Source organism: Boleophthalmus pectinirostris, unplaced genomic scaffold (genome assembly GCF_026225935.1).
Source record: "Boleophthalmus pectinirostris isolate CB_2022bp ecotype Guang Dong unplaced genomic scaffold, ASM2622593v1 HiC_scaffold_12, whole genome shotgun sequence".
In the NCBI taxonomy this organism is placed as follows: Eukaryota; Metazoa; Chordata; class Actinopteri; order Gobiiformes; family Gobiidae; genus Boleophthalmus; species Boleophthalmus pectinirostris.
The window spans coordinates 36531049-36556144 of record NW_026571018.1 but is presented as its reverse complement, the minus strand read 5'-3'; the positions used below and the strand labels follow the sequence as shown (position 1 = coordinate 36556144).

The 25096-nt window shown below is 43.1% G+C and overlaps 2 protein-coding genes across 2 annotated transcripts in view; both read right to left on the bottom strand.

The window, feature by feature from the left end:
* Positions 1-11868, bottom strand: part of fstl4 (follistatin-like 4) — a 433986-nt gene extending 422118 nt beyond the window's left edge. The window contains exon 1 of the mRNA XM_055148279.1: positions 11738-11868. Within this exon, the coding sequence (XP_055004254.1) occupies positions 11738-11868 (131 nt within the window). The remainder of the gene's footprint in view (positions 1-11737) is intronic.
* A 3124-nt stretch (positions 11869-14992) lies between these two features.
* LOC129407407 (uncharacterized) overlaps positions 14993-25096 on the bottom strand; it is a 125338-nt gene continuing 115234 nt past the window's right edge. The window contains exon 3 of the mRNA XM_055148278.1: positions 14993-15589. Within this exon, the coding sequence (XP_055004253.1) occupies positions 14993-15589 (597 nt within the window). The remainder of the gene's footprint in view (positions 15590-25096) is intronic.

Below are 25096 nucleotides of genomic sequence, written 5' to 3'. Positions count from 1 at the left end.
AGAAGGAGAGAGGGGAGAGAGAAAGAGAGAGGAGGAGAGAAAGAGGGAGAGAGGGGGAAGAGGAAGAGATAGGAAGAGAGAGGGGGGATAAGGGAGAGTGAAAGAAGAAGAAAAAGAGGGGAGGAGAGATAGAGAGGAGATAGAGAAAGAGAGAGGGGAGAGAGAAGGAGAAAGAGAAGAAAGAGAAATAGAAAGAGAGAGGGAAGAGACAGGCAGGAGAACGAGAGAGAGAAGGAGAGATAGAGGGAGAGAGAAACAGAGAGAGAGGGAGAGAGAGAAAATGAGGGAGAGATAGAGGGGGGAGAGAAGGAGAAACAGAGAGAGAAAGAGAGAGAGAGAAGGAGAAACGAAGAGAGATAGAAGGAGAGAGGGGAGAGAGGAAGAGAGAGGAAGAGAGATAGAGGGAGAGAGGGGGGATAGAGGGAGAGCGAAAGAGAGAGGAGAGAGAGAAAAAAAGAAGAGAGATAGAGAGAAAGAGAGAGGGGAGGGGGAAAGAGAAAACAGAGATAGAGAAAATGAGAGAGGGGAGAGAGAAGAGATAGAGGCAGAGAGAAAGAGAGAGAGAGAAGGAGAAATGAAGAGAGAAAGGGGAGAGAGGAAGAGAGAGGCAGGAAGAAAGAGAGAGGGAAGGAGAGATATAGAGGGAGAGAGGGGGGATAGAGGGAGAGCGAAAGAGAGAGGGAGAGAGAGAAAAAGAAGGAGAGATAGAGAGAAAGAGAGAGGGGGAGAGAAGGAGAAACAGATAGAAAGAGAGAAGGGGAGAGAGGGAGCGATAGAGGCAGAGAGAAAGAAAGAAGGGGAGAGAGAGGGACAGAGAGAGAGAAAGAGGAGGAGAGAGAGAGAGGATGCAGAATGGATTGAGAGAGAGAGAGAGAGAGAGAGAGAGAGAGAGACGAGGGGAGGGAGATAAAGAGATGCAGAGAGAGAAGCGGGAGAGGGGGATGGAGAGAGGAAAGAGAGAACATGATCACACCAAGGGACTGTGTGGCAAAAGAGGGAGAGAGAGAAGGAGGGAGGGAAGGAGAGAAGGAGAGAGAGAATTCATATCACACTTAATGACGTGCGGTGAGTGATAGAGAGAGAGAGAGGAGAGAGAGAGAGAGGGAGGGAGGGAGGAGAGAGGAAAGGATGGGGAGAGGAGGAAAGAACGGACTGTGCGGCGAGGAGAGAGAGAGAGAAGAGGAAAAGGAGAGAGAGAAAGAGAAAGAGGAGGAGAGGGAGGTGAAAAGGCTGTGGCAGGTGCAATATATGAAGCTCACCACGACGAACGACATCCATCAACTGTAGCCGGGCAGGAAGAGGGGATGAAGAGGAAGAGGAGGAAGAGGAGGAAGAAGAAGAAAACGAGAAGGAAGAGGAAGGAGATGAGGAGCAGAAGAAGAGGAAGAAGAGAAGGAGCTGAAGAAGCAGAGGAGGAAGGCGATGAGGAGAAGTAGAAGAGAAGAAGGAGGAGAGGAGGAAAGGAGAGGTGGAAAGGAAGGAGAGAAGGAGGAAGAAGAGGGGGAGGAGGAAGGACAGGAGAGGAAGAAGAGATTTGCATTTGGTGAGAACGTTTTGGTTAGAAGTGGAGGAGAAGAAGAGTGGGATGGAGACGAGGAGGAGAGGAGAAGAGAAAGAAGAGGAGAAGGAGGAAGAAGAGAAGGAGGATAAGGAAAGAACAGGAGGAAGGAGAGGAAGGAGAGGAGGAAGAAGAGAAGGAGGATAAGGAAGAACAGGAGGAAGGAGAGAAGAAGAGAGGAGAAGAAGAGTGGGAAGGAGATGAGGAGGAGAGGAGAAGAGAAGGACAAAGAGGAAGAGAGAAAGAAGAGGAGAAGGAGGAAGAAGAGAAGGAGGATAAGGAAGAACAGGAGGAAGGAGAGGAGGAAGAAGAGGGGGATGAGGAAGAAGAGGAGGATAAGGAAGAACAGGAGGAAGGAGAGGAGAAGAAGAGGGGATGAGGAAGAAGAGGAGGATAAGGAAGAACAGGAGGAAGGAGAGGAGGAGAAGAAGAGTGGGAAGGAGATGAGGAGGAGAGGAGAAGAGAAGGACGAAGAGGAAGAAGAGGAAGAAGAGAAGTAGGATAAGGAAGAACAGGAGGAAGAAGAGGAGGAGGAGGGAGAGACAGGAGAGGAAGAAGAGATTTGCATTTGGTGAGAACGTTTTGGTTAGAAGAGGAGGAGAAGAAGAGTGGGAAGGAGATGAGGAGGAGAGGAGAAGAGAAGGACGAAGAGGAAGAAGAGGGGGAAGAAGAAGAGGAGGTAGAGTGGGAGGATGTAGAGACAGGAGAGGAAGAAGAGATTTGTATTTGGTTCGAAACGACTCCGAACTTCCAAATATGGTCAATGTGGGTTTGGTTTTATGCCAAATGAGACGGAGAGGAAGAGAGCGATGAGGAGGTCAGGTGGAGCGTCTACACACTACAAATGTTTTAGATCAGGGGTGTCAAACTCATTTTGGTCCGGGGGTCGTATCCAACCTACTTTGATCCCAAAGGGGCCGGATCAGAAAACTCATGTCATATAAACCCCAAAAATAACAATAAGTTCAAATATTTGTGCAGAGAAACGTAAATCTATTACAGAAATCTTTTTTAATTGATGAACTCTTTCTTTTACAAAAAAATAATATTATGAACAACCTGAAACTTTAAGAAAAATGCAATTTCAACACAATATTCTAACATGAACTTGTATGTAAATAGGAGTAAGTCCATTTTTCTTGAAAAATCCTGCACTCGGCTCCACTTTTCTCATGTTGGACATTTTTCTGATGAGGGTGTCACGGTCAACAGTCAAAACGATCGTCCTTTAAGAGCGTTTGGAAAGAGACAAGTCTTCATTTGTGCTGCTCTGGTGGGAGGGGCCACGTACAGAGACGCTGGAGACGCTGCTGTGATAAACAGCAGAAAATTACCAATATTTTAATAGAAAATATAATTAAAATATTTTAGTAGAAAATCAGCCGAGGGCCACATTAAAGGTCTTGGAGGGCCGGATCTGGCCCCCGGGCCGTATGTTTGACACCTGTGTTTTAGAGCTTTAACGAAGATTTCAAATGTCCAAACTCACATGACACTCAGAGAGGAAGATTTAAGTCACAAACTTAATGAAATAAGCAACAACTTTCATCGTGTTTATCGAGCTTTCTCATGGACCTGCTGTAAATATTGAGGGAGGGGGCTGGGTGGAGGTGCATAAGAGTGCAGTCTGGTCATGGGGGGTCAGGGGGGTCATGTTGGCGTTGAGTCCAGCGCTGTGTCCAGACTCAGGGCTGTGACAGACGTCCAGATGGAGACACTGGGGACTGGGACAGACTGAGACTCACTGCAGCCTGGAGAAAGTCTGTGAGACCAAGGCTGTGTTCAGACTGTGGACTGTATGACTGAGACCGGGACTAAGACTAGGACTGAGACTGGTTTAGTCCTGGTTTAAAATTGGTTTCATCCTGGTTTCGTCCTGGTTCTGTTCTGGTTTAGTCCTGGTTTAGTCCTGGTTTTGTCCTGGTTTAGTCCTGGTTTAGTCCTGGTTTCAGTCCTGGTTTTGTCCTGGTTTAGTCCTGGTTTGTCCTGGTTTAGTCCTGGTTTGTCCTGGTTTCCTGGTTTGTCCTGGTTTAGTCCTGGTTCAGTCTGGTTTGTCCTGGTTTAGTCTGGGTTCTGGTTTTGTCCTGGTTTAGTCCTGGTTTAGTCCTGGTTTAGTCCTGGTTTTGTCCTGGTTTTGTCCTGGTTTAGTCCTGGTTTAGTCCTGGTTTAGTCCTGGTTTAGTCCTGGTTTAGTCCTGGTTTAGTCCTGGTTTTGTCCTGGTTTAGTCCTGGTTTAGTCCTGGTTTGTCCTGGTTTAGTCCTGGTTTAGTCCTGTTGTCCTGGTTAGTCCTGGTTCAGTCCTGGTTTAGTCCTGGTTTAGTCCTGGTTTGTCCTGGTTGTCCTGTTTGTCCTGGTTTATTGTTTTCCTGGTTTTGTCCTGGTTTCTGTCCTGGTTTAGTCCTGGTTTTGTCCTGGTTTTGTCCTGGTTTGTCCTGGTTTAGTCCTGGTTTAGTCCTGGTTTCGTTCTGGTCCTGGTTTATCCTGGTTTAGTCCTGGTGGTTTAGTCCTGGTTTAGTCCTGGTTTAGTCTGGTTTGTCCTGGTTCAGTCCGTCATCGCAGTTCAAATCACGGAAACGGGAAACGGACATTATCCATTTTTTCCATTATTCACACAAAATAAAAAAAAAAAAAAAAAAAAAACGAATAAGAAGAAAATTTTTCTTTTTTTGTTTTCTTATTTTTGGTTTTATATCGAAAACCAAATGAACGAATGACACACGGATTGTTCTAGCAGCTTAGTGTTTTGGCGGTGAATGACTTTCGTGGTGCACAGACCTACATCAGCGTATCAGCGTTTTCAGGCGTCCACACGGTGCCGGATCAGATCTGTGGACGAACGCCGCATCCGCAACCAAAACGACTCCAATACGAACTAGCGTGGACGGGACCTAGTTCAGTAGAGATCGGTAATTCCAGGGCTAAAATCCTCCAAATAGTGGAGTACTTCCTGTATTACTTTCCGACCAACAAGTCGACTCTGCACAGGCTTTTCAAACATCTTTGGAGTCCATACAGAAGTTGTTTGCTGTTGAGATCAGCAGCTCCATGCACAATAATCCAACCCCGGCGATGACGGCTGGTTTTAAAGTAATTCGCTCTGAGCACATCGTCTCCACCCACACAATTTGAGTCAACAGAACAAGGTTTTTCTACTCTCTTTTGCGGCTCGTCTTAAAGGTTGTATAGAAGATTTTCCAAGGAAATAGAAATGCAGCGACTGTTTGTCCTTTTTCAAATGTCGCGCTTCGCTCCTCTTCCCCTTCTCTTCTTTTTTCAGCGACGTCAAAAACAGACTTTCTTTTGGGGCGAACTGGTCGTGATTTCTTGTCTGCCGTTGCGACAAACTCTGTGCAAACTGAGAGGAAAATACAGTTCCAAAAAGATGCTAAGAACCTCTGTGTTGGTTGAGTAAACAGCGTGCGCCGGCAACTCAGTGACGCTAGAAACGTAGGGAGTTTGTTTGACAACCCAACAGCCAATAGATAAAGAGGTAGCCTTGTTATCTATTGGCTGATGTTTATCTGCCCCCACCACGTCCACGATTGACAGACTTTCATTCTTTTACTTTTGATGATCATAATTACAAGGCTGCTGCATCTCTATGATTCTATTTTGAACTTTCATCGACAATTTGAAACAAAAACAAAAAAAAATCCTCCATACAACCTTTAAAGAAAGCGATTCATTATTAGACTTTCTCCGGTTTAATGTTGTTGTCGGTGAAGGTGACGCGAGCATTTTTGGAAGCTGAGGGCGTAGATGCAATTAACTCACGATAACGTCGACGCGCTTGTTACGGGCGCCGTTATTTTTAGCGTCTAGAAACGTGAAAAAACAGAATGCGTTCGTTGTGAAACAGTCTGCGGCGCTCGGAAGTTACAACTCACTGACATTATGCGTTCAGAGCGTCCTGAATACTCACCGCGATGAGTTTATCGGCGCTTTTCACGGCTTTTCACGACCAGAGCGGAGTTGTGCAGTGGTGAAACTAGCAGCAACTAGCATGCTAAGACACACTTCCTGATTAGCGGACAAGAAAGCGCTTTGTAATTCAAACGCAGTTCAAATACATGGGAAAAAAAAACACACATATAGACATGTTATAGTTTTTGAATTGTCACAAGTGAGTAACAGTAAGTAGTGGGTGGGGATAGGGGGTAGGTGAAAACGGTGATTTTCTGAACACTCGAGCCTTCTCTGCGGGACAATAGGATTACTCAAACGTGCATGAATACTTCTCAGAGTATTGTAAAGAAGAGGGAGCACTGCTGTAACATGAAGACGGTAAAAAAGCTAAAAAAAAAAAAGTGAGACTTGTTAAATGTGACGCCTTTAAGAATTTTCCAACTTTTTTTTTTTTTTTTTTTTTTGATAATAGCTACTGTAATATCATATTTAGATCTCCATGGCTAAAACCAGGACTAAAACCAGGTCTAAACTAGATCTAAACCAGGTCTAAACCAGGACTAAACCAGGACTAAAACCAGGTTTAAACCAGGTCTAAACTAGATCTCAACCAGGACTAAAACTAGGACTAAACCAGGACTAAAACTAGATCTAAACTAGATCTAAACCAGGTCTAAACCTGGACTAAACCAGGACTAAAACCAGGTCTAAACCAGGTCTAAACTAGATCCAAACCCGATCAAAACTAGATCTAAACCAGGACTAAAACTAGGACTAAACCAGGACTAAAACTAGATCTAAACCAGCTCTAAACCAGGACTAAACCAGGTCTAGACTAGATCCAAACCAGGACTAAAACTAGATCTAAACTAGATCTAAACCAGGTCTAAACCTGGACTAAACCAGGACTAAAACCAGGTCTAAACCAGGTCTAAACTAGATCTAAACCAGGTCTAAACCAGGACTAAAACCAGGTCTAAACTAGATCTAAACCAGGTTTAAACCAGGATTTAACAGGTCTAAATCCTGCTGCGTGGACGTGTCTCCTCCTTTTCTATCAATAATATTTTTAATAAGGTTAAGTTTCCTCGTCTTTGTTTCTCTACATCAAATCAAATAATCCAAAGTAATCAGATTACATTACTCACTTGAAGTAATTTAATGGATTCTGTTACAAACTACATTTTGGGGTGTGTAATCTGTAATCTGTAGGGGATTACATTTTAAAAGTCACCTTCCCGACACTGGCTGTGATCTCTCTCTTTCTCTCCCTCACCTTCGTATTAAAAACGGTGAATCTGGAGAAGTTGAATCGTAATCAGCGGGTGTTTCTCCGCAGTGACAGAGATAAACGCGAGCGGCCGATAGTGTCCAAAAGCTCCGCAGACAAATCGCCGTAATCCCCGATAACGGCGTCCGCGTGGAATCAAACGCGGCTTTCATTTCACTAAAGCCAAATAAAACGACGTGATGACTGCAGTTTCGCTATCGCACAGACTCGGCTCTATCTGCCGCTCGGGGCCGATATCTGACCAGCCGATGTGTTTATTCAGAGACGTTTGGACACAGACGCTCTTATCGTCTCACATCTTCTACTGTAAATAACTGTGATTTTATTAAAGACGCGAGACGACGGAAACACGCGGGTGAACACTTCCCCACGAAGGGAAGGATAAAACCGAGGACTCAGCAGCAGGAAACACCGAGTCCAGGGAGTTTGGTACCACGTAACGAAAGGACTAAACCAGGTCTAAACCAGGACTAAACCAGGACTAAACCAGGTCTAAACCAGGACTAAACCAAGACTAAATCAGGACTAAACCAAGAGTAAACCAGGTCTAAACCAGGACTAAACCAGGACTAAACCAGGTCTAAACCAGGACTAAACCAAGACTAAATCAGGACTAAACCAAGAGTAAACCAGGTCTAAACCAGGACTAAACCAAGAGTAAACCAGGTCTAAACCAGGACTAAATCAGGACTAAACCAGGTCTAAACCAGGACTAAACCAAGACTAAATCAGGACTAAACCAAAAGTAAATCAGGACTAAACCCAGGACTAAACCAAGAGTAAATCAGGTCTAAACCAGGACTAAACCAAGAGTAAATCAGGTCTAAACCAGGACTAAACCAAGAGTAAACCAGGTCTAAACCAGGACTAAACCAAGACTAAATCAGGACTAAACCCAGGACTAAACCAAGAGTAAATCAGGTCTAAACCAGGACTAAACCAAGACTAAATCAGGACTAAACCCAGGACTAAACCAAGAGTAAATCAGGTCTAAACCAGGACTAAACCAAGACTAAATCAGGACTAAACCCAGGACTAAACCAAGACTAAATCAGGACTAAACCCAGGACTAAACCAAGAGTAAATCAGGTCTAAACCAGGACTAAACCAAGAGTAAATCAGGTCTAAACCAGGACTAAACCAAGAGTAAATCAGGTCTAAACCAGGACTAAACCAAGACTAAATCAGGTCTAAACCAGGTCTAAACCAGGACTAAACCAAGACTAAATCAGGACTAAACCAAGAGTAAATCAGGTCTAAACCAGGACTAAACCCAGGACTAAACCAGGTCTAAACCCAGGACTATCTATCTGCCGCTATGGGCCGGTATATAAAACAGGTCTAAAACCAGGACTAAACCCAGGACTAAACCCTGGTTTTAGTCCTGGTTTAGACCTGGTTTAGACCTGGTTTTTAGACCTGGTTTTAGACCTGGTTTAGATCTAGTTTAGACCTGGTTTAGTTTCCGGTAATGAGCGTTAAACCAGGTGTAAACCAGGAAATGGAGAGTGGACGGATGATGGGTTTTGTGATACACTTGCAGATGTAAAAACAGAACATCTGTGCGTCTCTATCAAATATGTGTCAGTTTTAGGAGCACATCTCCAAGTGTCCTGAGTCACATAAAAAAAATAAAAAATCAGATCTTTGTTGTTCAGATGGTCATTAAAAGATCAGATACAGGAGCATAGGGATGAAACAGTCAGATTTGGGTCACTTCAGGCTGCAGTGTGAACGTAGCCATAGATGTAATCTGGTAAATGAGGAAGGGAAAACACAGACTAAAAAGAGGAGCTAATGAAGGTGCACATTAGGGTGGGACAATAATCAAAGAGAGCAGAAGTAAATCTGCAACAGAAACAAGGTAAGTGATTTCAAAATAAAAGGGAAGCAAACAGGACATGACAAAATATACCGTTTACAATTATAAATGTTTTTTTTTTTTTTTTCCTCATTCTCAATAGGTCATATGTGCAGGCCATACCTCATGTGAAGCTCAGAACCTCCAGAATTCCCTCCCTGAGCTGCAGAGGCTGCACTAGCACTGAGTCAGGATCTGCTGCAGGGTCCGGGGTTTAGGTCATGACAGAGACAGACATTTTTAGGTTTAAACCAACTGGATTTCAGCTTTGAAACTGGCAACACAAATAAGGCTGCGTTCAGACTGCAGCCTGAAGTGACCCAACTCCGATTTTTTGGCTTCTATGTTCCTGTATCTGATCTTTTAATGACAGTCTGAACGACACAGATCAGATTTTTTCAAATGTGACCCAGGACACTTGGATATGTGGTCCTGAAACTGATACATATCTGATCTTTTGACATGACATCATTTTGAAACAATAAAGAAAAAGTATTTACAATATATACACACACACCAGCAAAGTCTGCTTAAATCTCTGCAGGTCCAGGTTTGAACTGACTGAGGGAGGGAGAGTGGCTCTTTTATCCCCCATGACTCCTCCCCCAAGCCAATTAACTAAGAAATGTGGGTTTTCACCCTTAAAACCCAAATTATTGATAACAATGAAATAAGGAAAAAAACCAGAAAAATACAGTAAATGATATGGCCATGTCTCTGCGCCTGTAGCAGCAATAGAAAATAAGAAACTAATATTTTATTATCAACTGTGTTTTTTTTTTGGTGATGACGTCACAGTGACGTCACATGCGAAGGTCCCGCGCCCGAAACCGGAAATAGGAAGTGTCAGGTCAGTGCTCTGTTTGCCAGTGGGGCGTGAGGACAGGGGATGGATAACGCGGAAAGACGAAGTTATGGATGTGAAGGATTTGGCAGCGGACTTGTGTGCACCCAAGGCTACTGCGGTGGTGAGCGGACGGAAAATGTGTAGCGGGGACCGGAGCGGACGGACGGGGAGTGAGCAACAGAGCAGAGTACGGTGCGGAATAATGAAGACAGGTGGGTAGTTAGTTTAAAACATATGGAACTTTAGAACCAAAAATGGTACAGAAAAAAGGCGAACAGTTTCATAAACTAGAGTACATATGTATCTGTTCAATACATTTTTATATCAGATGCATTAACTTGAATTTTTGGCCTTGTTGTTTACTTCTACTTGACCCTATGCATCTTACAAAACATTCTGGTTTGTGACGTAAGCTTCCGGTGTCGTTCCCGACACTGGGCTCGTCGACCGGCTGTGATCAAACCCACTGAAGCAAATGGGATCAGAGGTAAAATGAAAACTGCAGACGTATGTGCTGTTTGGAATCATCTGGAATTTGGCCTCATCTCTTCTAATCACATGAACCCAGTGCACTCGGAGTTGTGCGTCAGTGTGGAAATGATGAAAACTGAGGTATTGTTGTAACTGTTGATTAGTCTAACATAACGGAGCTCTACAGTGAGATCTAGATGGAGAAAACTGGACATTTTCTCATTTTTCCTAGATTTCATCAGCGAACAGAGCCCGCAGGAAGTTGTAATCGCATCTTTCCAAACATCTTCCTGGTTTGTAAAGTATTGTTCTCAGTAAAACTATATTTTGTTTGAACATGTTTACCTCATATTTGGGGACACAGTTAGGTCATGTTTGTAAAATTTAAAATCTAAATCTTACACTGTTCCTTCGAAATGATTCCTCGTCAGTTCCGTCAGACCAGCCCAAAGTGTTTCTACCCAACAGAGTGCGGCTCATGTGGCTCGAATGTAATCCACACGGTGACGCACACAGACCGACCACAGTAATTATACCAATAAACACAGAACATCCCCGACATGTTCATCCAGCCTCATTACCGCGCCCACACACCGCCGCAATGACATCATGTCTTATTCCACCGGCTGTGTCACGTCAGGAGCCATTAGAGCCGTTTGAAAAGTGTCTCCCCGTAACAATATGGTGCCTCCTCGTGTTTTCACCATCGTGCACAGGGACGCCAGAGTTTTGGAGAGAAACAAGCATCTAAGCCTTAGAAAAACAAAAATGACCCCAAAGAAGCAACTGGACCATTAAGAGCCTCTGTTCCAGTCATTCTTGCACCCATCAACATGAAAAAGTACAGCCAAAAAGATCTGGCGTTGGGCTGTGCGGTTTATCACGTTTCAAATTCTTTTTATTTTTTTATTTTTTTTTATTAATCAATTCTAGTTTTATACACATACATATGTATACACGTATATATACATACATACATTTTCCTCCTGTTTATGGTCGTACAAACTAACAGTAGTGTTAACAGAGGGACGAAAGTTTATCGTTTATGATCATGCAAAACAAACAACAATATAAATGAAAAGATAATAATAAAAAAAAACAACAACAACATATATATATGTATACACACATATACATATACATATATATACATACATACACACATATAAAGTTTATTTGTTTTTCGTTTATGGTCTTACAAACTAATAATAATGTTAACAAAGGCATAAAAGTTTATCGTTTATGATCGTGCGAAAAAACTACAATGAGAAATAGAAAATAAATAAATATATATATACATGTATATATATACGTACACACATACACATATACATACACATATATATACACATATAAAATAAAAAGTATAAGGATTATTTGTTTTTCGTTTATGGTCTTGCAAACTAATAATAATAATAATAACGAAGGCGTAAAAGTTTATCATTTACGATCGTGCGAAATAAACTAATCTCATTGTAAAGTAAGGACATTTTTGTTTTCGTTATAGTCGTACAAACTAATAATAACGTTAATGAAGGCGACAAAGATTATCGTTTATGATCGTGTGAAACAAGCAACGGTGAGCGTGAAAGAAATATAGGATTATGATCATGTATTTTTTTTTTGTGTTTTTGTTATATTGTCCAATCAACTAATTCTTGCCGCGAGCGGCCCCCGCACCCCTTCAGTGCCTACGGGTGAATGTGGAGCCTTAGCGGGAAGGTTGTTAGGGAGGTGTGGGGTTGGGGGTGGTCGTTAGTGGGTGTATGATGAGGGAGATGGAAGAAGGTGCTGGCTGGTGTACTCTTTTTCTTCTTGTTTTTTGTCGGTTTTCTTGGTGTACCATTCAGTTGTATTAGTGGTAAGGGCATAGGCAGAGTTACGAGGCAGTGTGCCATTGAACGCCCTTTGGTAAGAGGAGACGTAGGTGTACATAGGATTTTAGAGATTGTTTATAATGTTTTGATTATGTTTGATTGTGCCCCAAGTACAGATTTACAAATTTGCAGTTTAGTTATTGTTTCATCATGGTGTAGACAACATGGTTGATCACTGACTAACACGAATTTAGGGGAGTTAACTTGAGTAGGTCCGGTAATGTTTTCTTTGGGGATGGTGATATATTATGGTCATTTATAAGTTAAATAGCCGGTGGTTGTGGTAATTTGAATCATAGAAAATCGGGCACGTGGGGGGTACTCGGGGGGGGGGTGCGTTGCTCAGTAATTTCGGAGTGCTACATAGTGATTGAAATCTGCGTGGTCGTAGGGATTGGTGGGTTTACTGACTGGTTGTGGTTTTAGTTGAAGGTGTGTGCACACGTGGTGTGCTCTCGGGTAATTGTCTATCAATATTGTTTTAGCATATCGATTCTTTTGTTATAGTTACGAGTATGTTTTGATGATTGTGTCGTGTGGGTTTTGATGATGGATTACGTCTTGGAAGTGAGGTATATTCTCTGCAGGTGATTGATCTAAGTAGTTGTATTTTTTGTCTTGTGGTGATTTTGTTTTTTGTTTTGTGGTTTGTTTTTGTTTTAGTGTGTAGTTGTTTTTGTTGTTTTTGTTCTTTGGTTTTTTGTATTTTTGTTTGTGGTGTTTGATTTGTTTTTTTTGGTTGTGTTTTTTTTGGTAGGTGTTTGTTGTTATGAGTGATTGTGTGCTGTGTTGTTTTTTTTGTGTGGTGGTTGGTTGTTTTTGTGTGTGTATCGTTTGGGGGTGCGTTTTCTGTGTTTTTGTTTTGGGTTTTGTGGTGTTTGGTTTTTTTTTTGTTGGTGTTTGTTGGTTGTTTTGGTATATTTTTTGTTGCTTTTTTTTTTTTTTTGGAGGGTTTGGGTGGTTGTTTTTATGGTTGTGTCGTTGTTTGTTGATATGTTGTTTGTTGTGTGCGTTGTTGTGTTTTGTTGTGTTGTTGGTGTTGTGTTCGTATTTGTGGGTTGGTGTGGTGGATGATTTGTTTGTGGTTGTTTTTTTTTGGTCGTTGTCATGGGGGGGTTTGTTTGGTTTCTGGTGTTGTTGGTTTTTTGTGGGTTTTTTTGTGTGGTTTGGGTGTTTTTGTGTTATTATAGTGGTGTGTTTGGTGTTGTTGTTTGTTTGCTTTGTTTTGTTTTTTTTGTTTTTTTGTTTTGGGGTTGTTTGGTTTTTGGTGTTTCGGTATGGTGTTGTTTGTTTCATTTTGGGGGAGTTTGTTGTTGTTGTTTTTTGTTTTTTTTTTTGTTTTTTTTTTTTGAGTGGGTTTTGTTTTGGTTTTGGAGTTGTTTTTTTTGGGTGGTGGTGATTTTGGGGAGTTATTTGTGTTTCTTTGGCTTTTTTGTTTCTTGAAGTTTATTTTTGTTTTTTTTTTTTTTTGTGTGTGATTTTTTTTGGTTTTGTTTTTGTGGTTTTTGGTGTGGTGGGGTTTTGTTGTTTTTGGGTTTTTTTGGTGTTGTTGTTTTTTGGGTTTTGTTTTTTTTTTTGTTTGTTGGTTTTTTGTGTTGTTTCTGCTTTGGCTGTTGTTTGTCTGGGATTTTTTTGTTTTTTTTTTGCGTGCTGTTTTGTCTTGGGTTTTTGGTTTTTTGTTTGTGTTGGATTGTTGTTTGTTTTGCGGTTTGTGTGTTTGATGGGTGTGGGGGAGTGGGGTGTGTTTTGTGTTGGAGTGTTGTGGTGGTTTTTTTTGGGGGTTGTGTGGGGGGATCGAGTGGTGTGTTGGGGGTGGGGGGTGGTTGGTTTGGGTTGGATTTTTAATGGAGATATCGGTGGGGGTTGGTGTGGCAGTGTCGTGGGTTTTGGGAGGGGGGGGGTCGGGGGTGGAGATTAATAGGCTGGTAGCTTGTTCTTGTGGGAGGTTAGATTTAGTCGTGGGTGTGTGCCGGAATGGCAGTGAGGAGCGTGCCTTTGTGGGGAGGCTTGGTTTCAGCCTGAGGTGGGAGTGTGGGTGTTGTGTGGGGGGGGGAGGGTTGTGGGTTGTCATGGTTGATTTTAGTTGTGTGTCGGTTTTTTTTTTTTGTTGGCGACTTGTGGCAGCCAGGGCAGTGTTTAGTGTTCTGCTAGTTATATGAGCAGTTTGGTGAGCCAAACGTAAGTTTTTTCCCGACATTTGTCGGTTGGGTTGGTATGTTTTGCTGTATCGTGCCGTGTGTGAGCGTCTTTGTGTTTATTTTTTTTTTTTATAACGTTTTTGGTAGTTGTGGAATGGGAATGAGACGTCCGCTGGTTGTTCTCGAGAAGTATTCTTCGTTTTATGTATTAAATTCTGTGAGCGAAATCTTCTCGGGTAGCGTGTCTGGTGTTGTGTATCCTCAAGATGGAGGATTTGTGTGATAGTGTTTTGGTTGTCTTGATTGTGATGAGAGCTTAAGGTTATATGGAGAGTAGTTATGGTTTTGGATTAACATTGTTGGGATGTGGTGCGATCTTTCTACGTTCTGCCAAACATAAAATCGTTAAAGGAGCTTGGTACTTGTTATTGAGCGTGTTAATAGGCTAATTATGCTATAATGAGGCGAGGTGTTTTCCATGATGTTACTGTGGTCTGCAGGGTACCTTGCATCGGTGAAGGATGATGAGGTTGCCGTGTGAACTGTGATTTGTCCCTTTCTTCATAATTGTCTTGCGATAGGTATCTTTTTAGTATGTTGTGGTGAAGGGTGTGTTCTTGTTTTGTTTTGCGTGTCTAGTTTGTTTGTACTCTGGTCGAGTTGATTGATTAGGTATTGTGGATCTATGTGTTTCATGTGTTTCAATGTGGTTTATGTTTGTGTGGTGAAGACGACCCCCTTCTTAGGCCTTTGTGGCTTAGTTTAGAGAACATCTCGTCTCCCTCGTCCTTGGCTTTACGCTCAGAATACATGGTTTGTTCAGCCGTTGAACATGTTATGCTTTTGTTGGTAGTGTGTTTTTGGATTATAGGCATTATATTAGGTTTTTTGATTTACTTAATTATATTGCGGATATAACTTTTCTTATCGCTGTCGGGAGTCTGTTTTTTGGTGGGTGTGTGGGGGTTATGGAGACAATAAGACGATGGATGGATGTAAGTATGTTTGTGTGTCTGTGGTTATTGTTGGTTGGGTGTGTGGTGATCAGGGAAAGCCCGCGGGGGGCACTCGGATGCTTGGATTCGGTGATGTATCATACACGGACCACTTTCGTCCTGTGACTGAGAAACGGTGCAAAGCACAATGAGGCAGAGCGGGTTGTGGGGGGGGAGAAGTGGTGAGATGGATGGTCGTTATGGTAATGTTGGGAGGATAGGGGGGGGGGGGGGGTGGGGGGGGGGGGAGGGGGCGGTGATGGGGGGGAGGGGTGGGGTGGGGGGGAGGGGGGGGCGAGGGAGGGGGAGGGGGTAGGGGCGGTGTGGGGATGGGGTGTGGGGGTGGAGGGGGGGGGGGGAGGGGGGGGTGGGGTGGGGGGTGGGTTGGGATGCGGTGGGTCGTGGGGAGGTGAGGGGTGGTGGCGAGTGGATGAGACGATGAGAAAGTAGCGGGGTGACAGACAGCGCTGGTGGGGGAGGGAGCTATGGCAAGTGTGTGTCTTCTTGTCGGAGTGGATTGCCGGTGTGTGTGGAAAATGGCGGTTTTCAGATGGCGTGTGGGTGGGGTGGGGAGTGTATCCTTTTCGGTGGTGGGGGGAGGGGGGTGGCTGTTGGGGTGTGATGAAAACGTTTTGTGTGGGTAGCTCTTTGGTGGAGGATAAATGGTTACGTTCATTAAATAAGGCGTGAGTTTCGGCGTGCTCTAGGGGGCGGGGGAGTTAATTTGGTGGTTGACCAGTGCGGGAGGGGTGGTGCGCGTCCAAGTTCAGTTAGACCTTGCGTGGTGAGTCGCGTTTTAGTCAGCACCATGCGCTGGGGATATGAATCTTCAAGAAATCACTTAGATTTGTCTTCTGCTAGCTTCCCTTGGCTGCTTCGTTGTTGGAATGGGATGTTCGAGTGGGGAGAGAGGGGGAGGGGGGGTGGGTCTCAGCAGAGTTCACTCAAATAAAACTGATAACTTCTTTTGGGACTATAGGCGAATGCTCCGTATTCTTTGTCGCCATGTGCACATTAACTTTGGGGCGAACTGGTTTGGGAAGAATATGAGGTCGAAAAAATGTCCGGTAATGAAGGCATGTTGCGAGATTGTGGGGGTGGGGAGGTAATAACAGGGACTTCGGGGTTGCGCTCTGGTGCGTCTGGTTGACTGGGGTAGTGACTAGTTGTATCGTATTAACCTAGTGTGCGTATACGGGCGCGCGTGGCAGTCAGTTACAGCTTAGAAACGTAGGGAGTTGAATTGCAGCCTGTCAGCTACAGATAATGACGGCAGTTGGTCGTCTGGTATTCATATTTGGGCAATCAATGTTTGAAGCTCACACGCGCTCCAGAGTTTGTTTATGAGTTTTTATTTCTCTTTCTTTCTTGTGTGCCTATGCATTAATTTACCAAGGCTACGTGATGATCTTATATCGTTATCACTGCAATTTGAAAGCAAAACAAAAAAACAAAAAATGCCTCCTTGGACAACGGCTTTTCAAGCTCTGCAGTATGAACGTGCCTGGAGAGCCCCTGGTATCGGCGGAATAATGTATCGTTCAAGCTGAGCATATAGATATTTAACGGAACCACATGACTCTAAGGGTTAGACGCAGCGTCTAGCTTAGTGCACGTTCGTTACGAGTAATGCTCTTTACTGGATATCCTGTTCGTGTTCAGTATTGTTGACAGATACAAGACAAAGGGGAGCCGTAAAATTGAAAAAATGCATTTTAATATGTGTGTCACTAGTAGTAAAGGCTAGATTGTTAGTTGTGTATCTTCATGAGTGGCAGCGTTATTGAAATTTCTGTCAAGGAGTGAATAGCGAATCTGTTCCAGAGCTCAATGACGATGCAATAAAAAAGCCAGATGTTTGGCACTTTAACTTAGTCAGATGTCCACTAATAATATCCCAGTGTGTATGGTCTATTCAGTATTTCAATAATGTACAATATTTCTAGAGCTCAAGCCTCTGTAAGCCCAACCAATGGGTTCTGCAGGGGGTGTGATTAGGCTAGATATGCGTACAAACGGAATTAAATATTAGCATTGTTGTGCGAAGACAGTCCAGTGTCGTGATTACATCAAGGAGTTTTCTCTCAGAGTGAAAGATGTGCTGGTGCAGTGCGAAGTAGAAGCGCAGAAAAGACAGAATAGATTGTCAATGAGTGGGCACGATGTTGTTTCTCTTCTCTGGATTGTTGTGTATAGATGTTGCCTTCATTTCTCAAATATATACTGACCTGAGAGTCACTTATGCTACTGGCATGCATTATGAGAGCGGTTATTTACGTTGCAATCCAGTTAGAAGCGTTAGATGACGTGGTTTTTTTGAGGTATTCCGGGGTGTTCTTGATGGTGTCTATGTGTTAAACGCAGTAACCCGGTTTTCTAGGTAACGCGGGTCTTCAGTAGGACTCGTTGTTGATTTAGGGAACAGGCCGGGGCTTACTGTAGCTGGTTCGTATTTCCGATGGTAAACGTTGATACTTTGTTGCATGTAAACGCAGAGTTCCCGGGCTTACTGAGGCAACATAGAAGTTTGAGTCGCGTGAATGGATGCGTCCCAAAATGACACTTTCAGCTTTTCACCCACACAGATGAGCGACATAAATAAGTTGACCGACGATAAATAAAGTTGAGCCAAACGCAGTGAAGATGATGTAGGATTAAGAGCTGCGCTAAATATCGTGCATATTTCATATCTGCACTTCGTTGTGACCTAGAGGAAAGGCATAAAGCCTGAACTATTCTCATGGTACACACCCCACAGAACACACTCTACATCATTAGCAGCGGCGGCTGTATCTGGCAGTTCAGATAGTATACACACATAATCCACAGAGTTGTCATTTAGTCCAAAGAAACTGATCGCGGAATCAGCGCGCTAAGAGATGGCGAGTTGCAGTAGTTTTGGTGTTGCGCGCGGGGGCTAACAGTTTTGGTATGCCTGAAGTTATGCAAACGTGGTCTTCTTAGGTTTCGGTTTCTTGTAACGTGTTAGACATCAAGATGTGATCAGAGGGCGTTGAATGATCTGATCTAAACGGGGCTGATGTGTTATAGTGTTTGGTGTGAGGGATGTGGTGTGGGCGGGGGTTTCTGATTATTTGTGTGATTGACGAGAAGGTAGATGGGTTATATTGGGAGAATTTGAGCAGTGGATTGTGGCGATGAGAGCATCCGTGAGCTCCTGCTTTAGGGCTTCTTAGTGGACTAAAGGGAGTGGCTCGGAGATCGGTTGTGGGTATTTCGCTGGTGGTATGAAGATGAGGTGTGTTGGTAAAGTGAATGGTGTGGTTTGCGTGGTGTGGAGGTCGCATTGTAGAAGATTTATGTCAAGATGGCCGGGATATCTCATCTGATCATGCTTAGCACGCCGATGGATGAGGTTGTCCCTGTTTTCTCATTCATTAAAACTACTTGTTGTGAGAACACGAATCACTGAGCATATACACGGGATATGGGGGTCTATAAATAATCTCGGGATAGTGTGTGTGCAGTGAAGATACGGGCATCTGTCACGCTGATTTAGAAAATGAAATTAAAGAGTGTGCGTCATGAATTAAGATGGATTGAGTAGATTAACCGTTATGGGATCGGGGGGAGCAACTGACGTGTTGAATCCAGGGAATAAGACGCAGGAGGGGGAGTTACTCTAAACTTTACAAGTTCCGCGGTGAAAGGATGTGAGAAGGGAGGACAATACAACGGGAGTGTATCAGTTTTGCGTAGATGACTATGTCCGTTTAAAGGACACGGTGGGGGGCAGGTGTTATTAAAGATGTGGAGCTTTTACGTCTTGTCACTGCTGGCTTGGGAGGATGTTGGCGTGGGGGATGGGGGGGGGGTCTGGGGAGAGGGGTGGGTGATGGAGTGGTTGTGCTGGGGAGAGGGGGGGGAGCGGTGTGGTCGCGGAGGGGTATGGCGGACGCCGCCTTGTTATGAGTGGTGGGGGTGATGGTGACAGCGGTGAGGGATTAGGTCGCTCTAGACACCCGCCCCCTCCGGACTTCCATGTTGTTGCACAGAGTCGGTTTTCCGAGGTTCCTGCCGTGTGTCGGAGGCTTGTGTGGCGTCTACTGCGTCTCTGGCGGCTTATTGGTGACATCATGTCCATGGGATAGCATAATCTGGGTGGATAAACCTGGACTAGAGGCCTGGACTAAACCTGGACTAACCTGGCATAAACCTGGGACAAAACTGACTAGACCTGGGAACTAGACCTGGGGACTAAAACCTGGACTAAACCTGGACTAGACCTGACTAAACCTGGGACTAACCTGGGAGAAACCTGGCGACTAAACCTGGGACTAAACTGGACTAGACCTGGACTAAACCTGGACGACTAGACTAAACCTGGACTAACCTGGCGACTAAACCTGGACTAAACCTGGGACTAAACTGGGACTAAATTTGACTAAATCTGAGGACTTAAACTGACTAAATCTTGACTAAATCTGGACTAAATCTGGACTAAATCTTTGCTGAAATCTGAGACTAAACTAAATCTGAACTAAAGATCTGGGACTAAATCTTGGACTAAATCTTGGACTAAACCTGGGACTAATCTTGGACTAAATCTGAGACTCAACCTCGGACAAAATCTTGGACAAAATCTTGGACAAAATCTTGGACTAAATCTGAGACTAAATCTTGGACTAAACCTGGGACTAAACCTGGGACTAAACCTGGGACTAAACCTGAGACTAAATCTTGGACTAAATCTGAGACTAAACCTGGGACTCAATCTTGGACTAAACCTGGGACTAAATTTGGGACTAAACCCGAGACTAAATCTGAGACTAAACCTGGGACTCAATCTTGGACTAAATCTGAGACTCAACCTCGGACAAAATCTTGGACAAAATCTTGGACTAAATCTGAGACTAAATCTTGGACTAAATCTGGGACTAAACCTGAGACTAAATCTTGGACTAAACCTGAAACTAAACCTGGACTAGACCAGGATTAAACTGGACAAGAACAGGGATAATAAAAGTGAACATCAGGCTTGATGGCCTCTCAGCTCGCAGACGCTTGTGTAGATCAAAAATAGTGTGAACTGGACGGTCATCAGTTTGGGACCAGACCGAGACCGCGGCGGTTATTAAGTCTGTACCAGAAACAGAGTCATGTGGGCCCTTTAGACGACCACGATTCTTCTTAAATGGACTGGATCACGTAGTAAGATTTTTATAAGAAATAATTCAAGAAAAATAATAAGTTACAATCCTGGAGGAATTCAAACTTTCTGCTGCATTATCAGAGTAATATAATTGTAAAACAGCAGATTTGTTGCGGTCAGTGTCGGGGAGTAACAGATTACATGTACCGGAGTTAAGTAATCTGAGTACAAATGATGAGTAACTGTATTCAGTTACAGTTACTGTTTCAGTGAGTGGTAATGGGATTACAGTTACTTTGTTGAAATAAATGGGATTTTACACAGCGGGATTTTCCTGTTTTCACATTTTGGGCTAAATCCTTTCTTTTTTTGGTAATTCCACTCATTGCCGGACGCAAAACCAGGACTGAACCAGGACTGAACCCAGGTCTAAACCAGGACTAAAACCAGGTCTAAACCAGGTCTAAACCAGGACTAAACCAGGACTAAACCAGAACTAAACCAGGACTAAACCAGGACTAAACTAGATCTAAACTGAGGCTAAAACCAGGTCTAAGATAGATCTAAACCAGGTCTAAACCAGGACTAAACTAGATCAAACCAGGTCTAAACCTAGGTCTAAACTAGATCTAAACTAGATCTAAACTAGATCTAAACCAGGTCTCTAAACCTCTCTCCTCTCCCTCTCTCTCTCTCCTCATCCTCCCCTCATCTCTCTCTGTCTCTCTCTCTCCTCCTCTCATCTTCCTCTAATCCCCCTCTCCACTCCTCTCCTCTCTCTTCTCCTTTCTCTCTCTCCATCCTCCCCTCATCTTCCTCTCCCCCTCTCCCCTCCTCTCTCTCACTCCTCTTCCTCTCCTCTCTCTCCTCTCTCTCTCTCTCTCCTCTCTCTCCCCTCCTCTCTCTCCTCCTCTCATCTTCCTCTCCCCCTCTCCCCTCCTCTCCTCTCTCTCGCTCCTCTTCCTCTCCTCTCCCTCCTCCTCTCATCTTCCTCTCCTCTCCCTCTTCTCCTCTTCCCCCTCTCTCTCTCTCTCTCTCTCCTCTCCCTCTTTCTTCGCGGCGCGGGGTTCCTCTCCCGTTCGTGGGGAGCAGTGTCTCTCCTGGGAGTCTATCTCTCTTGTATTACACACACTATTTGCACAAATTGCTCCGTTGAATAGAGAAGAGAGCAGAATGTGTTTGGCGGTGATCGGCCGGAGTCGAGCGAGTCGGGAGCGTTTGGAGCGTCGTTTTGGAGCGTCGTTTGGAGCGTCGGGAGCGTCTCTTCTGCGGGAGACGGCGCTGAGATGTGGGAGATTGCCTCTTGGCTCTGCGGGTGTCATCAGAGCAGGATATGGGTGCTGTAATGGAGGGAGGACAGATTGGGTTGTTGATGTTCTGCTGGGGCCGTGAGGGAGGGGAGGGGGAGGGGGGGATTGGGGGGGTGGAACATTCAGGAAAAATATACAGTTGCGATTTTTCTGACAAGCATTGCGATTAGATCCACGATTTATGTTTTAAAGGGCTCATGGGCTCGGTCAAGCAGAAGTAAACAACAAGGCCAAAAATTCAAGTTAATGCATCTGATATAAAAATGTATTGAACAGATACATATGTACTCTAGTTTATCAAACTGTTGACCTTCTTTCTGTACCATTTTTGGTTCTAAAGTTCCATATGTTTTAAACAGACCATGTATGAAACATGGAACAAAAATTATTTCCCAAATTTCAAAGACCTGAAAATCATGTAAATAAATGGATGTATTTCATCATATCTTGTGTTATTCCATCTTTGAACTGTTGATGAAGGTACATGATTTTTATTTTTTTTATGTATTTAAAATGAAAAAAATTTGCTTGGAAGGACTGACATATTTTATAGAAATAGTTTCCTTTCATTTTGAAGTAATATTAAAGTATTCAGAAGAAAAAAGTTGAGAAATTATGCAAAATCATGCACCTTCTACTTGTTTGTACAATTTTCCCTCCGTTACCATGACCTTTCTTAATAAAAAATCTCATGAGTCAAAAAGTAAGAGGTTTTTCAACCTAATCTTGTACCATATGGTAGAAAACTATATGAAGCAAATATTCAAACCAGTTTGTTAAGGATATGTAAGTGAGAACCAAGAGTTATCACTGTTTGGATTTATTGCCCAAAAAGTGCTGCATATTTCATTCCCTCCGTTACCAACATGAGTTTTTAAAATTTTTTGTCAACAACTTGAAAGAATATCACAGGTTTAACTTGACCCTGTTGGAGTGTAACTCTTTCCTACATTACTTATTAGGTCAACAGTTTGATAAACTAGAGTACATATGTATCTGTTCAATACATTTTTATATCAGATGCATTAAGTTGAATTTTTGGCCTTGTTGTTTACTTCTGCTTGACCAGGCCCATGTTCATTAGTTTCACAGTGAAGCGGTGAGAGGCTCTAGTCTTGTGTGTGAGTATCTGCTGCTCCTGTTCCTCCTGTACCACTGTCACTTCACTCTACTGCACATGTCTCCTGCAGAAAGAGCCTCTGTCCTGCTGCAAGTTGTGAAATCTGCAGCTGAAAACAGTAATTGTCTTATACTTATATTATATTATCTTATATTATACTTATATTATCTTATAGTCTTATACTCTGGAGCGACTTATAGTCTGGAAAACATGGTACTCAAACATTATACCATGACTGTGTTTACAATATATCTGTACTGAGACACATTTTACATTTGTAAATAAACAGACACGTTAGGCCCGTTTTTCCCTAGCCTGATTCATCAGCCGGTTTCACTTCGTACAAACCGTCTGACCTCGCAGCATTAGAAGTCGTTCGCTCGACGGTTCTTTTTATCATTTAACCAATCGCAGCTATTTGTTAGTCGAATATATAATGCACCACTAACGGGGCAAACTGGTATATAAGCTTAAGCTTTTCCAAAATCCCGTAGGAAGAAGGTCAATAACATATTTCCCCTTGATGAAATTCATCAAACATTGTCTTTGTCCAGACTTTAAATCCTCGATCTCAGGAATCGTTGCCAACACAGAATATATGGCTCTTCGCTGATTGGCTGGTCCCGGAACTCGCACTTCCGGGTTTTTTTTGAGCCGTCTAGTGTATTCTGATTCCTGACCTAGTCTCTGGAGAGAAATGAAACTGAGTGGAGGCACGAGGTGGCACCAGCCTGACTAAATTTCCCCAGTATATTTAAGCAAAATGTCTCAGTACAGATAATAGATTGTATAAGCAGCTCTCGAGGTCAAAATAAATCTGCTGTGTACTGTGTAACTCTAATTTTATTGTCCTTTTACGGTCCAATAATCAGGAAGTGCACAATAGCATGCTAAGTGATTGTCGCTTTACTGTCACGACAAACCTGCACTCTGGTCTCTGATGCTCTGAATGAAGAACTGACGAAGAATTTTGGACCACTGCAAACTGTTTCAAATGAACTAGTTCTGTTTTTCATGTTTTAAGACAGTCAAAACAAGTAAATTCAAACGATTTGCTTTTAATTATTATGTTTTTGATAATTATATTGCGAGCAGTTGGCATCACTAGTTACCTGGGATCGTGTTTAGTGCAAAGAAAAACTGCTCAAATTTTGTTAGATAGAAACCGATCGTGTGACTGATGATGGCGCTGACACGTGCTTCTTTAAACGTCCAAAAATGAAAGATTAAAAGCCTTAAATGGGCGAGCGCTGACGACACCTCCCGGCTCCCATCCAGAGGCGCGTCACAACCAACAAACCGAGCGTCCCTCCACGCCAGCGCTCACCGCCGCCATCGTTCCGCAAATATGACAGGCAATTACCATGCTGTTGTGTTTGGCAGCCGAACGCGCTCCCCTCGCCAGGATCTGCGCTTCAATATGCAATTTGTGAGCTTTGTTTTTTCATCGGCTCTTCGATAGTTTGCTTCATTCTCGTCTTTTTAGTCCCTGACAGAAACACACAGAAGAGCCATGCCAGGATAATAGTGCAAAGTGAGCGTCCGGTCTGTGTTTGTGCTGAAGTACCTCCACCTCATCTGATCCCTGCAGCCCACGTGTTCATTGTTTTGACCAGAGACGGTTGTGGAAGAAAAGTCTTTATTCTCCAGGTTTTAGTCGTGATTATTTACGCTTAACTATGGAGTGAAATGATCCTCAACCGAATTCATATGATGTTGTGTTAACTCTTTCCCCCCTGGACGTCTACTAGGAACAACCCATACATATGTTACTAGGACGACCCATAGAGCATAACTGCATAAAAGAAAACAGACTTCCACGAGTGATTATAAATGATTTTTACACTCATGAACTTAATTGTAACACAGACATATTTGTATCTCTGGAAACCTTAGACTCTGAACTATTCATTTATGGATGTTTAAATGTGATTCAACTCATTTATAGGTGTATAACAGCTCACTGAAAATGAGAGTTTACCTGGTCAGGTGCAAAATCAAAAACAAAAAACTACATTCAGCATCTGATATCTGCATGTTCTGAAAACTATATTCATAAAAAAATAAAAAATATACTTTGTCAAAGTATTTAAACAGATTTCATATCACCAGATACAGTAGAGCCAAGTGTTCACCTGTTTTTACCTGTTGTTCACCTGTGTGCACCCAATTCATTTTTTTTTTCCATTTAACTTATTCAAACTAATTTCAACTTATTATAATATAATAATATAATAATAAAACTCTTCCCCGTCAGTGTGTGTCCAGTATTTGTCATCTTGGATATTTTCTCGTGTGCAGAGCTCCACATAAGCGTTTTTTCTGTAGCGATTCTGTTATACATCGCATCTTGGAAAAAAGACTGAAATATTTTAAAGGACTCGTCTGGGCAACATCCAGATTTCAGGGCAATTTTGGTTCATAATCGAGTATAAAGCTCAGATAGTTTGTTGGGACATCGCAGGACTCCACACAGACGCATCAGCGGCATCTCACCTTCTCCCCGAAAGTCCGTCGCTGTCGCTGTTTTCCACTTTATAATCAACTTCAACATCATCACTTTGAAATCTATAAAAGTCACTTTCTCTAAACTTATCCATAAAAACTTCT